Source organism: Erinaceus europaeus, chromosome 13 (assembly GCF_950295315.1).
Source record: "Erinaceus europaeus chromosome 13, mEriEur2.1, whole genome shotgun sequence".
Classification (NCBI taxonomy): domain Eukaryota; kingdom Metazoa; phylum Chordata; class Mammalia; order Eulipotyphla; family Erinaceidae; genus Erinaceus; species Erinaceus europaeus.
The window spans coordinates 5,706,454-5,721,055 of NC_080174.1; the positions used below are offsets into that span (position 1 = coordinate 5,706,454).

Consider the following 14,602-nt stretch of genomic DNA (forward strand, 5'->3'; position numbering starts at 1 on the left):
ACCATGTGTAAAGTTTAAATATATCCTTTATTTCTACATTGTTCTTTCAGTTAGTACCCCATCCCACTTCCCAAAGTATACACTAGACATACTAGTATTCAGCTTAGCCTAAGCGTGAAAACTTTACACAGAAAAGACTATTTTTAATTAATTTTTTTGTTATTGTCTTTATTAATTTATTGGATAGAGACAGCCAGAAATTGAGAGGAAAGGGGTGGGGAGAGAGGGGGGAGGGAGAGAGGGAGAGGGAGAGGGGGGGAGAGAGAGAGAGACTGACCTGCAGCACTGCTTCACCACATGTAAAGTGTTCCCCTCTTCAGATGGGTACCAGGGGCTCAAACCTGGGTCCTTGTGCATTGTAACATGTACACTCAACCAGGTGTGCCATGAACTGACCTCTACATGGAAAAGTCTACTATAATGATGAATGAATGCATCCAAGTACCCTTGAGTACTCTCTAGAAGATCCAGGTGAAGCCTTGGCTATCTTCCTATTTGACATCTTGATTTAACAGCTAAGGATTTACAGTCAAACAACACAAAAACAAACAACAACAAAGATGGACAAACAAACACCCTCCCGTCCTAAATGACTAATGCCCAACTCCAGACTCCATGAACCTAGCTTTCTGTAGCAACCTTCACCGACAAAGAGTCTGGCGAGACAGCATAATGGTTCTGCAAAAAGCCTTTCATGCCTGAGGCACCAGCAATCCCAAGTTCCATTTCCAGCACCACCATAAATCAGAGTCGAAAAGTTCTCTGGGGGAAAAAAATAACTGTTTACTCAGTTGGGACATTTCAACTCTGTGGAATCCACTGTCGAGGACTGAAGACAAGAGCTGAGAGAACAGAGCCATGAAAGCACAGGCCAGATGGAACAAACGCAGGCCCTACCTCAGGGCCAGAAACATGGACCAGCTTGAGGGGCAGGAATGCCTGGAGTGGACACAACAGCTGACTCAGAGGGCAGCCTTGCCTGCACTAGCTGGAGAGGCTGGAAGACACAGCAGATTGAACCAAGAGCCCAGTTCTGATTAACGGCAATGTCTGGAAAAGAAAGATCACTAAAACATGGTGTGGTGTCACACACGAGTCTCTAAATATGGAAACGATTGTGAAGATCATCAAAAACATTCCACACCCTCTCCAAATAACACAGAAACAGTGATCCGAAAAGAAATACACCCAGCAGATATATCGTAGAACTCTTTATAGTGTCAAGACTCTGGAAACAAGGCAAAAGCCCAGTGAGCTGTGAGCAGGTCAGGAAGGGTGCTCTACAGATGTGAAGAAAAGCAAGAGCCTGCCTCTCCTGACAGCCTGGATGGAAGTGGAGGAGTGAATTAATCAGGAGGAGAAAGATAAAAATGGATGATCTCACTCAAATGGGATTTAGAGAAACAAAGCAAGGAACAGAGAAAAACAAAAGAGAGGGGTGTTCAGGGGAGTGGACTGGAGCAGTCCAGTGAACGTGATGGGTGGTGCGGGGTGCTAACATGTTAGGAAGAGGTGAGAAGTTGTACCCCTTCAATTGCCTCGTAAAGCAATGTGAGCTTGAGGTTTTTTTGTTGTTGTTGTTTGTTTGTTTTTTTAATCACTTTGACATGTGTGCAATCTCGCATTCCCCTGTGACGGGAATTCCCCAGTCTCTGCCCCGCAAAACAGTTTCACTCCCAGCTTGGGTCCTTTTCCCCCATCATGCACCAGGACCCCAAACCCTGCCCCCAGTCCCTTCCGCTCCCACTTTTCCCAGAGTCCTTTGCTTCAGTGCAACACACCAAACCCAGCCCAAGTTTCCCTCTGTGTCTTCCCTTCCTGTCCTTGTCCTCACAAGCCCTGCCTGTGAGGGATATCGTCCAGTATTCATTTTCTTTTTCTTTTCTGACTCCTTCAAGCTCCATCCAAGATGAGGCGGAGATGACTTCATCATTCTTTCTTTTTAAAAATTCTTTCTTTCTTTATTATTACATAGAGGCCGAGAGAAATTGAGAGGGGAGGGGAAGAGAGAGAGGGAGAGAGAAAAACACCTGCACCCCTGCTTCACCACTTGTGAAGCTTTTCCTCTGCAGGTGGGGGCAGGGGACTTGAACCTGGGTCCCTGCACACTGTAACGTGTGCACTTAACCAGCTGAGCCACCGCCTGGCCCCTACCTTTATTTTTAAAAATCTGAATTCAAATAAATACATCAAAGCATCCCAAGCACTGACTACCAGTCCCCGTGCAACTCACCCAGCTTTTTGATGTCGTGTGAGCGTTCATCCCTGGACAGTGGGACGTAGTTCATCTTCCGGCTGCTCTCTCCGTACCCCAGGAGGAACCCCCTGGATCTGCGGGGGCTCTTGGCTCCTGACAGGCGGGGTGCTTTCCACGCCACCGACAGCTGGCCATCAGAGGGCCGCACCCGGACCCGCAGGGGCTTGCTGGGGACTTCCTTTTCTTAAAGAGGACACAGGACACAGAAATTGTTAGCATGACACCCCTTCCAGCTCACCACCAGGCATCCAAAGTCAGCCCCAAGACCAAGCAGCAACAATTGGCAGCCAGTTTAAAACATCTTTTTTGAAAAGGGGAAACTAATTTATGTCAATTGTATCTAAAAGGAACAGAACACTTGGGTCACAAGCTCCTCCACACAGTTCAGGCCAGAGGCCACAGGCACTTACAAATGCAGACAGATCAGCTGAGACAATATAAATAGGCACATTTATGGAGTTGCAGAGAAAACAAATGGCCCAGGGCATCAGCACTGACATCACTAAAGGCAAGGCCAGTGGCCCCACCCACACATCAGAGTAACTGGCCAGTTGATTGATGCTACAAATTGCTCAACCCCGAGTCCCAGTAACTTATATTTTTCTATTTTATTTTTTCACCAGAGCACTGCTCAGCTCTGGTTCATGGTGGTACAGGGGATGGAACCGGAGACCTCTGAGCCTCAGGCAGGAAAGCCTTTTTGCATAACCCTCATGCTGACTCTCTAGCTCGAGGCTTCCCAATGCTCTTTCTCATCTGCTTCCATCTGCTCCCCCAGCGAGGCCCAGCTCTATCCTCTAGAGAGAGACAAAGGTCGGCAAAGAAACACAGCAACCCCAAAGCCCTTCAGAATTCAAGTTGGGAAAATGGGCTGTGGAGGGGCTGGCTGGTGGCGCACCTAGTTGAGCGCACGTGTTACAAGGCGCGAGGTTCCAGGTTCAAGCCCCCGGATCCCATCCGCAGGGCGAAAGCTTTGCAAGTGGTGAAGCAGGGTTGCAGGTGTTTCTCTCTTTCTCTTTCTATTTCCCCCTTCCCTCTTGATTTCTGACACTCTCCACCCAATAAATCAATAATGATAATAAAAGGAAATTAAAGAGACTAAATGGGCTTTGTTGGCTTTAACAATGTTATTGCAAGGAAGAGCTAGCTGATTCTTTGGCCCCGACCCCGGCCCCAGCTTGGCTCTGGGTTATGTTGGTGTGAGGACTGAACCTGGGATGTTGGAGCCTCAGGTGTGAGAGTCTCTTAGCATAACCATTATGCTGTCTCCACCCCACCCTAGCTGATTGATGATACTCAACCCAAATGCTTCTTCCGTGCTGTCGTCTGGCCCTTGCGGACCACCCTCACTGCAGTTCTCAGCCGTCTGTGCGCCTCCCTGCTCACTGAGTCACCTCCAAGGCTGTTTCTTGCTACGTTGATCAAACTCAACAAATGCTTGCTTTGCCAGCTTTCTCTTTTTTCTTTTTTTAAATTTTATTTATTTGATAAGAGACTGTGAAAAATTGAGAAGGCAGTGGGAGGGAGAGGGAGAGAGACAGAGAGACACCTGCAGCCCTGCTTCCACTCCACTCGTAAAAGTTTCCTCCTACAGGTGGGGACCAGGGGCTTGAACCCAGGTCCCTGTGCACTGTAATGTGTGCGCTTAACCAGGTGCACCACCACCTGGCCCCCCGTTGTCAGCTTTCTCAAATCAGTGCTGCTTATCCACCAATGCTTGGTGTTGAAAGTGCCGTTTATGGAAACGGCAGGGCTGGTGGGCTGAAGAGGAAGGGCTGTGGGTCCAGAGAGGATCACATGACCATTTCCGGCAGTGGAGCTCATGGGAGCCCTGGTGTGGTGGTGGTGCGGGGGCAGGTGTTTTAGGGGACCTCTCGTCAGGTATAAGTCATCACCTCCCAGGCCATTTCCTCACTGCACATGAACCTCCTCATCAGCTCTGGTGAGAGTTCCCAGCGGGACTAGTATTTCATCACTGAGACATGACCCAAGCTGAAGTCATGACCAAGACACAGTGAAACGCGAGCTTCCTCAGCGAGACAAGTGTGCAGCCTCTGGAGATGCCTGCTCTTGCAAAGCCAGGCTCCCAGCTGTGACCAGGGACTAGGAGCTCAGACCCACAGGGACTCAGAGGCTACCCAGGCTCCTGCTGAACAGGACTAGATATGGGCCCTGGGTCAGATGGATAGGCTTACCAGTTAAAGGGGGCGGTGTGGGCAGGCGGTGGTGCACCTGGTTAAGCACATACACTACCGAGTGCAAGGACCCAGGTTCGAACCCTGGCTCCCCAACTGCAGGGGGTCCGTTTCAGGAGTGGTGAAGCAGGTCTGCAGGTGTCTATCACTCTCTCCCTCTGTCTCCCCTCTCATTTCCACTCTGTCCTATCTAATTAAAAAAATCAGGAAAAAATAAATAAACAGGCTGTTGGGAGCAGTGAATCTGTAGTGCTGACTGAGCCTCGGTGATAACCCTGGTGACAAACAAACAAACAAAAAAAAACCCAACAGTTTATGGTATGTATATACTTTCCTCATGTTTGGGACCTACTCTTTACCCTAGTCCAGTTTTCTAGTCCTTTTCTCAACTCTGACACCATCTTCCCAGACAATATTTTTAGTCTACCTGCATGTTAGCTACGAGGCCCAGGCAAACATTACTAAAGTCATGGGCCCCCTAAGAACATACCTAAAATAGATACCCTTAGTTTCATCTGCTTTATTCCTACCTTTGGGTTCCTGTTTATTAAACAATTTTTCCTGCTTTGTATCTTACTGCCTTTCAGTCACCAAGTCTCAGATGCTACCTTGATGCCATCCTGATTTCCCTTGGCAGACGACCGCACCAATGAGTCTCAGAACCTCTCTTCTCCAGAGCCCTGCCCCACTAGGGAAAGACACAAATAGGCTGGGGGTGTGGATCCACCTGCCATCACCCATGTCCAACGAAGAAGCAATGACAGAAGCCAGAACTCCCACCTGCTGCTCCACATAAGGATCTTTGATCCAGACTCCCAGAGGGATAAAGAATAGGGAAGCTTCCAGTGGAGGGGATGGGACAGGACACGGGACTCTGGTGATGGGAACTGTATGGAATCGTACCCCTGTTACCTTACAATCTTGTTAATCATTATTAAATCACTAATAAAAATATTAGGAAGAAAGGAAAGAGGGAAGGAAGGAACGAAGGAAGGAAAGGAGGGAAGGAAGGTAAGAGGGCTCATAGTACCGTGAGATGGTATACGCATACTTCCTCCATTCACAACGTAGGGATCAGTGAGAATTCCTTTCTCAATACAGTGGTTTAGTCAGTGTCCTAAGATATAAATCTTGATGTGTACCCTTGAAATCCCTTTCACAGGAGTGACACTAAACTGCTCGCCACTTCTTTTTCCAAGTTTCAAGATGGCTCCCAACTTCAAGACCCAGCCCCCACAAAAGGGCCCACCAAGGATTACGGACAACACACTTACACACATGTAAAAACAAAACAAAATGAACAAAAGCCAAAAAAACACACATACATAGTCAAAAGGAAAACAAAGTGCCAAGGTGTTCAGCGTTAGACTACAAGTGATTAAAGGCAAGGTGCTGGTGACCCTGTGCGCCCCCGGAGGGGCTCTGTGCATCAGAGTAACCGATCGCTTATTATACTGATCATGTGGTTTTATGTTATGATATATACTTGTTATGTTTACTTACATCTTATGATATGCACTTATTATATGCTTATATATAATGCAAACTTTTATAATATATACTTTTTATATAATTATACTTGTTATATCTGATATGTACTTATTACTTATATATAATGTGTACTTACATATTATAATATATACTTATTATATAATTATACTTATATAATATGTACTTACTATATAATTATGTTACTTATTACTTAATATACTTACATTATAGATTAACTGAGCATGATGCCATAAATTCCTCCATCTCCAGGGTCCCTACATATTTTTCCTATCTTATTTATTTTACCAGAGCACTGCTCAGCTCTGGTTTATGGAGGTGCTGGGGATTGAACCTGGGACTTTTGGTGTCTCAGGCATGAGCGACTTTTTGCATGACCATTATGCTATCTCCCCCTACGTGCTAATATTATTCTTAGGCATCTCTCACTCCACTCTGATGAAATTGTGTATCCAGTGTTTCATCTCTCACTCCACTCTGATGAAATTGTGTATCCAGTGTTTCCAGAAAGAGCTGGAGTTGTGCAGAATGTTGGGGCTGTCCATGTGCGACAGCATCAAGAGGTGAACACATGTTTCCTTTGGAGGAAGGAGTAGCAGCCAAGACCAACTTCTGGACAGGCCTTGCAAGGGGCTAAGAGAATCTACATTTTTCTTTCTTTCTTTCTTTCTTTCTTTCTTTCTTTCTTTCTTTCTTTCTCTCTCTCTCTATTTCTTTCTTTCTTTCTTTCTTTTTATCATCTTTACTGGATAGAGACAGCCAGGAATCAAGATGGTAGGGGAGATAAAAGAGGGAGAGAGACAGAGAGACACCTGTAGCCCCGCTTCACAACTTCTGGAGCTTTCCCCCTGCAGGTGGGGACCATGGACTCGAACCTGGGTCCTTGCATACTGTAATGTGTGCACTCAACCAGGTGCACACCACCTAGCCCCTAGAATCTACTTTTTAAACACTGAGTAGTGTCTTATAAAAACTACTCTTGAAAGTCAGCATCTGGACAAGGAGCAACATGTTTAGCCTTATATAAAAGCAATCAAGGTCTGACTGTTTTTTTTTTTAAGTCAGCAGATTTTTTTTTTTTTTTTGCAAGGCCATGCATCAGAACAGAGCAGATGGCCAAGTTTCACTCCCCAGCAAGCACCCACCTGTGGATTTCAAGTTTGTTCAAGGTGATGAGATGAGCTGTGTACTGGCCATGAGCACGGGAACAGAGGTCTGGAGGGGACGGGATTTTAAAAGCCAAAACTCTGGTTCGCTCTCTCTTTACTTGCTTCCCTTGTGTGTGTGTTGTCAGAGCTTCACGAATCACAACACTGTTTCACTCGGGTGCGGGGGGGCGGGGGGTGTTAAGTGGTGGCCTACCCTGTTCAGTGCACACAGTACTAAGCACAGGTCCTGCACAAGGACCTGAGTTCAAGCCCCTGGCTCCCCACCTGCAGAGAGGATGCTTCACGAGCAGTGAAGGAGGTCTGCAGGGATCTTTCTCTCTTTATACCTCCCTGTCCTCCCTCAATTTCTCAACTTCTCTGTTCTATCCAATAAAATGGGGAAAAAATGGCTGCCAGGAGCAGTGGATGTGTAGTGTTGGCACCAAGCCCCAGCAATAACCCTGGAGGCAAAAAATAAAGGAGGAAGGTGGGCGGGGAGACCCGAGCTATGTGCATGGTCAGGCAGACACCCTGCCTGGTAAAATCCCTCTCTGGCCCTCTCTCTACCTCCTCAAAATCTTTGATTTCCTCTGTGCTCCCAGGATGCTGCTGAGTCAGGACCCTGTGAGGCAGAGCTGACTGCTGCTGTCCACACACGAGGTGACTTTGCTTTGCTGGATGGCCTGCCCCGCCTCAAGACCGAGACTCCTGCTCAAGCCACCACAGGCCACGTGCACACCCTTGCTCTCCAGAACAGAAATGTCAGGGGGCACCGCAGTCTTTCCTCAGGGCTGGCAGCAGACGGGACAGCTGCCCACAGTGTGGGCCTCCAGAGCCCTTGGTCTGTCTACAGCCCCCTGTGACTCGCAGAGACCCTCCCTCTGGCGACACACTCCAGAGTTCTGGGTGAGCTCCAGCAAAATGGGAGCAATGTCCCGGAGACACACTGGTGGGGGCTGCAGAGGGGGTGGGCGAAGCAAGCATTTCACAGAGGTGGCCCTTCTCTGCCCGGTGGCTCTGCCGTGGGGCTGCCCTCCCCAGCCACCACCCTGCAGAGGACATCATGGTGGCCCCTGGACCAAAGTGTGAGACCTCCTGGACCAGGGCGTGGACGGCCATCAGGATTCCCACAGTGCAGGTGCCTGGGGAGGGACCCGGGGGTGACTCCCCTGCAGACACAAGCCGGAGGCGCGGGGCCGGGGCTGAGCTGGACGGCTGTCAGTGGCCGGGTCACTGGCTGCTCTGAGGCTGAGCTTTCACACCGGGCTGTAGGTCTGAGCGCAAAGCCGGGCCCCTGAGCAAGCTGTGGGCGAGTCCCTACTGTTGCAGACCCCCTGATTTCCTGAAGCCTGTGACTAGACCCCAAATTAGAATGTTACATCTGGACACAGGCTTATTTTCAGCCGTCCCGTTTCCTAGATGGCTGAGAAGCTCTGTGTAGAGCAAAGGTATGCTGACCACCCGCAGGCGCTCATGACCCCCCCCCCCCCCACGACAGTTCCTGTGCTCTGACCTCTGACGGCATCTGGGGGTGACTGGAGAGCACTTGGGCCATTAGGCCCTCGAGGCTCAGAGGCCTGAAGCTGCACACTGTGACATCGCTGCTGCCCCTCACAGACCACGGGACGCAGGACGTGGACATGGCGTGGACGGGCATGCTCTGCTGGCCCAGCACTGACTGTCACCATCTGTGTCCCTCTCCAGAAATGCTTGTGATGCCGCTCACCCACGCTCTGAGGGAATGCAGACTCCCGGGAATAAACGCTGTGAGAGAACTAGGTTCAGGGTCACACTCAGTAAACATGCTGGTGTGCCCACTCCCGAGACCTGCTCACGCTCACACTGGCTGATAACAGTCTGTGTTGGTCTTTCCAATCCCGGGACATGCTGGAACCCAGCATCCCAGTGGCAGCACATCTGCAATGTGCTGCCATCCACTGCGCTGCCTGCTCTCCACGACAACACAGCTGGCCACCAGTGCCCAGGTGGCCTTTATTCCTAGTGGGGTCAGAGCCTCATGTCACTGTGATTCCACAGATCCTGGGCTGACTTTTCACTCTTTTCATTTCAGACAGAGAGAGACAGAGAGAAAAACAGAGAGACAGACAGACACCAGAGACCTGATCTCTCTCTGGTGCCATGGTATTTCCATGTGGTTTCTGGGGCTCCAGTTTGGCAAGGCAGACACCTTACCTAGTGAGCGCTCATTGGCCCCAGGTGACCTATTTCCACCATCCTTATCGCAGCTCCCATGTAAGTGAAATAAAGGTTATCAAGTCTGTGAGAAAAACCAAAGCCCAGACAGGTGCAATCACTATCCTGAGGTCACACAGCCACTAAGTACCAAGCAGGGAGTTGGGCCTGACCACTGATGCCTGGTTCCTATCTTCTCCAAGGGGTCTCAAGTGTCCTCATCTGTCCCGCCATGAGTCAGCTCTCCAGCACCTCATGCTTTCTGCTTTTGATGGAGAAGATGGGATGGAGCTGGATAGGACCTCGGGAGCATGGGCAGAACACCCCATAGACGTGTGTGTGTGTGTGTGTGTGTGTGTGTGTGTGTGTGTGTGTGTGTGTGTTTGAACCAGGCTGCGCACTCAGCAGGCAGCAGAGGAGCAAATGGCTCTCCCCAAACACCAGAGGATAGTTTGACGACTTCCCAGGGGTCACCAAGCCCAGACTCCAGCCATGGAATGGGAGCACCAGCCCTCCGTCCCAGCACAGCCCTCTGGTCTCCCAATCTCTGGGTTTGGACAAGTCAGTCCCTTGTGCTTTGAGACATGTTTTAAAGTTTCCTCAACCCCATAAAGAATGTTGGTCCATCCTCCCAAAGGGGAAGAAATGATAGGGGGAAGACAGAGGGCTCTGAACTTCAACTCCATCAGGACCCAGGGAGAGGAGAGGGAAAAATGAGGGCCACATGGAAGTAGTAATAGGTGTAGGTGTGACTTATAAAGGAGAAGGAAGACCATTAAAAAATGAGCAAGTATATATAAATAGTTATAGAAATAATAGTCAGCCCATATCTGTGACCTCGGGAGAACCATTGCAGTTTCCAATGTAGGTAACGGAGACACAGAACGCTGGTGGTGGGAATGGGGTAGAATTAGACCTCTGTTATCTCATAATTTTGTAAATCAATGTTAAACCATTAATGAAAAATTCAATAAAAAACACAAATTTTAAGACAAAGTTTCTCTCTTCGTAGTGCTGGGCTGCCTGTGGGATCAGCCATCTGCTACAACTCACATGCCAGCACGCTGAGCCAGGTGCAAGTGAGGTGGAATCGCCCAGATGGTTCCAATTCCCTTTGCAGGGAAGTCACTTGAAAGCGTTTTCACGGAGCCATGGGTGACAGCTTTACAGGAGCCCCCCGAGCTCCCTAAATCCAGGCCTTTTATCTGGAAAGCTGTGTGTGTGTGTGTGTGTGTGGAGAGGGGGTCAGTCACTGAGTGAGACCAAGTTCTCGAGCATCAAGCAGATTGTAGCTGAAACCCAGTGGGGCACTGCCCCCCACCACACACACACACACACACACACACACACCCCACCGCTGCTGCAGGTGCCCAGGCCAACCTTCCTCAGAGAAGACCCTGGGCACACTCTATCTACCCACAGGTCTGCTGGGCAAAGCAGTCACCCTGGTGCTGGCTGGTGGTGGGCACTGGAGGCCGAGCTGCTGCATGCCTCCTCCCCAGTCACGCCAGCAGCCAAACCTGCCCTCTGCACCAGGAAACACAGCTCAGGGCTCAGAGGGCTGCTTTGCCCGTGCGACTGGTGCCAGTTAGGCCTGGCCGCTGGTGATTGGGGCTCCCGTGGGCTGTGAGGTCAGTCACCCATGATCTGCCTCTGAGACGCCTCCCTGACCCCAGGTGTCTCCCTCTAAGCAGCTGCCTGCAGCTTGGTCCCTCTGCAGGAAAGTAGCTGGAAAGCCTCTTGGCTAAGCCGTGCGACAGCCATGGTGTGAGTGTGGAGCTCCTGAGGTGGTGTGGTGGAAATCACACAAAACACCAAATACGACGCCGGTGTGGCAGTGCTGGGTCACTAGCAGTGTCTGCCGTCCTGCTGAGGAGGAAATCTCTCGCTGACTCACCTCACCGGGTGGGCCCAGAATCTCCTGAGGCACACAGCTCTCTGCTGTGCGTGGTGCTCCCACGTGGTACCGGGGATCAAGCCCAGAGTCCGTGCACACTCCGCACTCACTGGGTCACCTCTCCCGCCCCAAATGGCGTCTGTCTGATCATGGTACCAGGGACCAAACCTTGGCACCAAACCTTGGCACAGTGTGACCCATAGAGCTCTCATCCTTTGAAAGAATCTTTCAAAAAAAAAAAAATATATATATATATATATAGGAAGTTGGGCGGTAGCGCAGCGGGTTAACTGCAGGTGGCGCAAAGCACAAGGACCGGCATAAGGATCCCGGTTCGAGCCCCCGGCTCCCCACCTGCAGGGGAGTCGCTTCACAGGCGGTGAAGCAGGTCTGCAGGTGTCTGTCTTTCTCTCCCCCTCTCTGTCTGCCCCTCCTCTCTCCATTTCTCTCTGTCCTATCCAACAATGACGACAACAGTAACTACAACAAGCAACAAGGGCAACAAAAGGGAAAATAAAGTTTTTTTAAAAGTATCTCTTTTTTTATAAGTGGACAAAGCATTGCTGCCAGATGCCGTGCTGGGGGTGTGAGCCGGGGGGCCCCTGCACGAACAGCGTGCACTCTGCCTGCTCAGCCACGGCCCGGCTGCCAACGTGAAGGCTGGAGTTGGGGTTCACCTGGAGGTCCGGTACCCAGCAAGCCTGTGCACAGCCCTGCGGTTAACAGGTGTTACCCCTCACTGATGTGTCGTGTACCACGTGGGCTCTTCTCCCAGACTGACACTCGACATGCGTCGGCAGACAAGCCCTTAGCACCACTTTCCAGTCCGCTACACTGCATAGGCAGGCGGGTAGGGTAGTGGAGACAGGCACTTCCGGTGTGGGAGAGGAACTTCCGGTTTGGTGCTCTAGAAAGCTCTTTGCCAGGGAGGGAAGGGAAAGACTTCCGGTGTCACACTGGAGATGTACTTCCGGTGTCACGCTGGACAAAGTTCTTCACCCGTATGTGTGTTCTGCCACAGACCCAACACCCAGAAACTGTAACTCAGTGTTTCTTTGCTCAGTGGATTTTTGGCTTTGCTGACCTTCAACATTTGAAGTAGGGTGGGAAAGAAAAAAGCAAAATAGGTATTTTTTAAAAAGCACGAAGAATCCGCAAATACTTGCCAACCTTGGAATGACTCACAGACCACGGCAAAGGAGCCGGTGCCAGTTGTGGCAGGGCTCAGCCCGCACCTGGGTGTGAAGCTACACTGGAAGGTGGCAGCAATTTTCAAAGTCACGTCCTGTCTGTCCTTCAGCTAAGTTAATGGTATTTATATGCTTTTCCCATATTTGGGAGCTACTCTCACCTCTGATCCAGCTTTCTAGTCCTATTCCCAACTCTGACACCATCTCCCCAGACAACACCTTGGGTCCACCTACATGTTAGCTGTCAGACTCAGGAAAAAATTACTACAGTCATGGGCTCCTTGGAACATACCTAATATAGACCTACCAGCTTTTTTCAACATGAAGACCCCAAATCTCATCTGCTCTATTCCTACCGTTGGGTTCCTGATTATTAAACACTTTGTTGTGCTTTATATCTTACTGCTTTTGCAGCCACCAGGTTGCAGATGCTACCATGACACCAACCTGACTTCCCTAACCCCCATCCCCAGAACCCTGCCTCAGTAGAGAAAAAGAGTCAGGCTGGGGGTGTGGATCCACCTGTCAATGCCCGTGTCCAGTGAAAAAGCAATTACAGAAGCCAGAACTCCCACCTTCTGCTCCCCGTAAAGATACTCCAAAGGGATAACGAATAGGGAAGCTTCCTATGGAGGGGATAGGACACAGAACGTTGGTGGTGAGAACTGTGTGGAATTGTACCCTTGTCATCTCACAATCTTGTCAATCATTATTAAATTACTAATAAATAAAACAAAACAAACAAACCAAGCCTAAAAGCCACTTCTCCCTATCTTGTAAAAAAAAAAATCAAAAGGAACACACACACACACACACAGATGTTTCTGTCCTGAAAAGGCACACAAATTAACTACCTACACAAATTAAAATGATGGCCATCAGGAGAACTTTATCGGGAAGGTTATAAAAGTAAAACACTCACTTGACATGCATCATCAGCTTCAAATAGGAGGCAGGGTCTGTCAGTGACAGCTCCCTGTGTCTGCGGCTGTTGTCACACACAGCTCTGCAATGAACATCCTTTCCTGTATTGCACGGGTCCTGGGTGCACTGTCTGCTTGAATATTTCGCCGTCATTGTCATTCAAGATTTGTTCCTTGACATGCAGCTCTGGTCTCTCCTGATTCCTGCCCACTTGTATACTCTTTCTACTTAAGCTATTCCTCTAGACTAGGGATGGGGAGCCTTGTTTTCCACCAAGAGCCATTAGTAGATGTGTGTCATCATTCTTGAACCCTAGAAAAATTATCTGCTTACAAATTAGCACTTAATGCTGCTCTGAAAAAAGAATTCTAAACTTAACACATTCTGAGTCCCATCTGTGGTTGCCGTGACAGGACCAACCAGATAGTGTGCAGACCTTCCACTGCCTGCAGGTCTGCTCCCCACCCTGCTCTGGTCTGTGACTCCTGCTCCCACTCTTCTTTCTCTCTTCCAATGCTCACTCCCTCCTCTACAAGACACCACCACTGACACACCCCGTACTCAACTTCCACTTCCAGCATCTTTAAGCAAGAGCACGTCATCTCTCTTCAAAGACTAGCTTATTTCTCTGCTCATTCATCCACTCCCTTTTCATACCACAGAGACCCAGTAAATGGCTCACACCCACCAGATCTGATTGGAGAAGCAGGGCACAGACATTGGTTTTTTACATACTCACCTTCTTCTAACACTAACAGCCAAATCAATCATTTGCAAACACTATTCATGAGAACAAAACACAGCTCCTTGCCAAGCTGGCAGTGCAGTGTGACTCAACCACACTCCGAAATACTTGCATTCATCCAGCATTATCAGTGCTTTCACCATGGATCAAACAGATTCAAGAAAGACACACGGTATGTCAACGTTTCTCTCAATCATTGAAACAGCACGAGCAGACACACCCACAACCAAGTGATAAAACACGTAGACCGACAAACATGGAACAGAGATGGAAGCCCAGTTACCTCTTATCTCACAAAACAGTCCACGGAGGTGAGAGAAGAGGGGAAAGACTCCGCGCAACACCTCCGCCAATGGAAACCATGTCTCAGTAGGTCTCACTCACAGATGTCATCCACAGGTAGAAGGTCTGTAGATGCCCTCAACGGGCCAAGACTGCCATCTCAACCGCCATATTTGCCTGCTCATTGCACAATAGCGTCCCCAGGTATAGATGGAGACACCACCCCACAGGAGAACATGAAGGAACTGGGAGACGTGAACAA

The 14,602-nt window shown here is 49.5% G+C and overlaps 1 protein-coding gene across 1 annotated transcript in view; it reads right to left on the reverse strand.

The window, feature by feature from the left end:
* FNDC1 (fibronectin type III domain containing 1) overlaps positions 1-14,602 on the reverse strand; it is a 97,525-nt gene that overhangs the window by 61,512 nt on the left and 21,411 nt on the right. Inside the window, exon 5 of the mRNA XM_060205119.1 lies at positions 2,234-2,440. Coding sequence (XP_060061102.1) covers positions 2,234-2,440 — 207 coding nt within the window. The remainder of the gene's footprint in view (positions 1-2,233; positions 2,441-14,602) is intronic.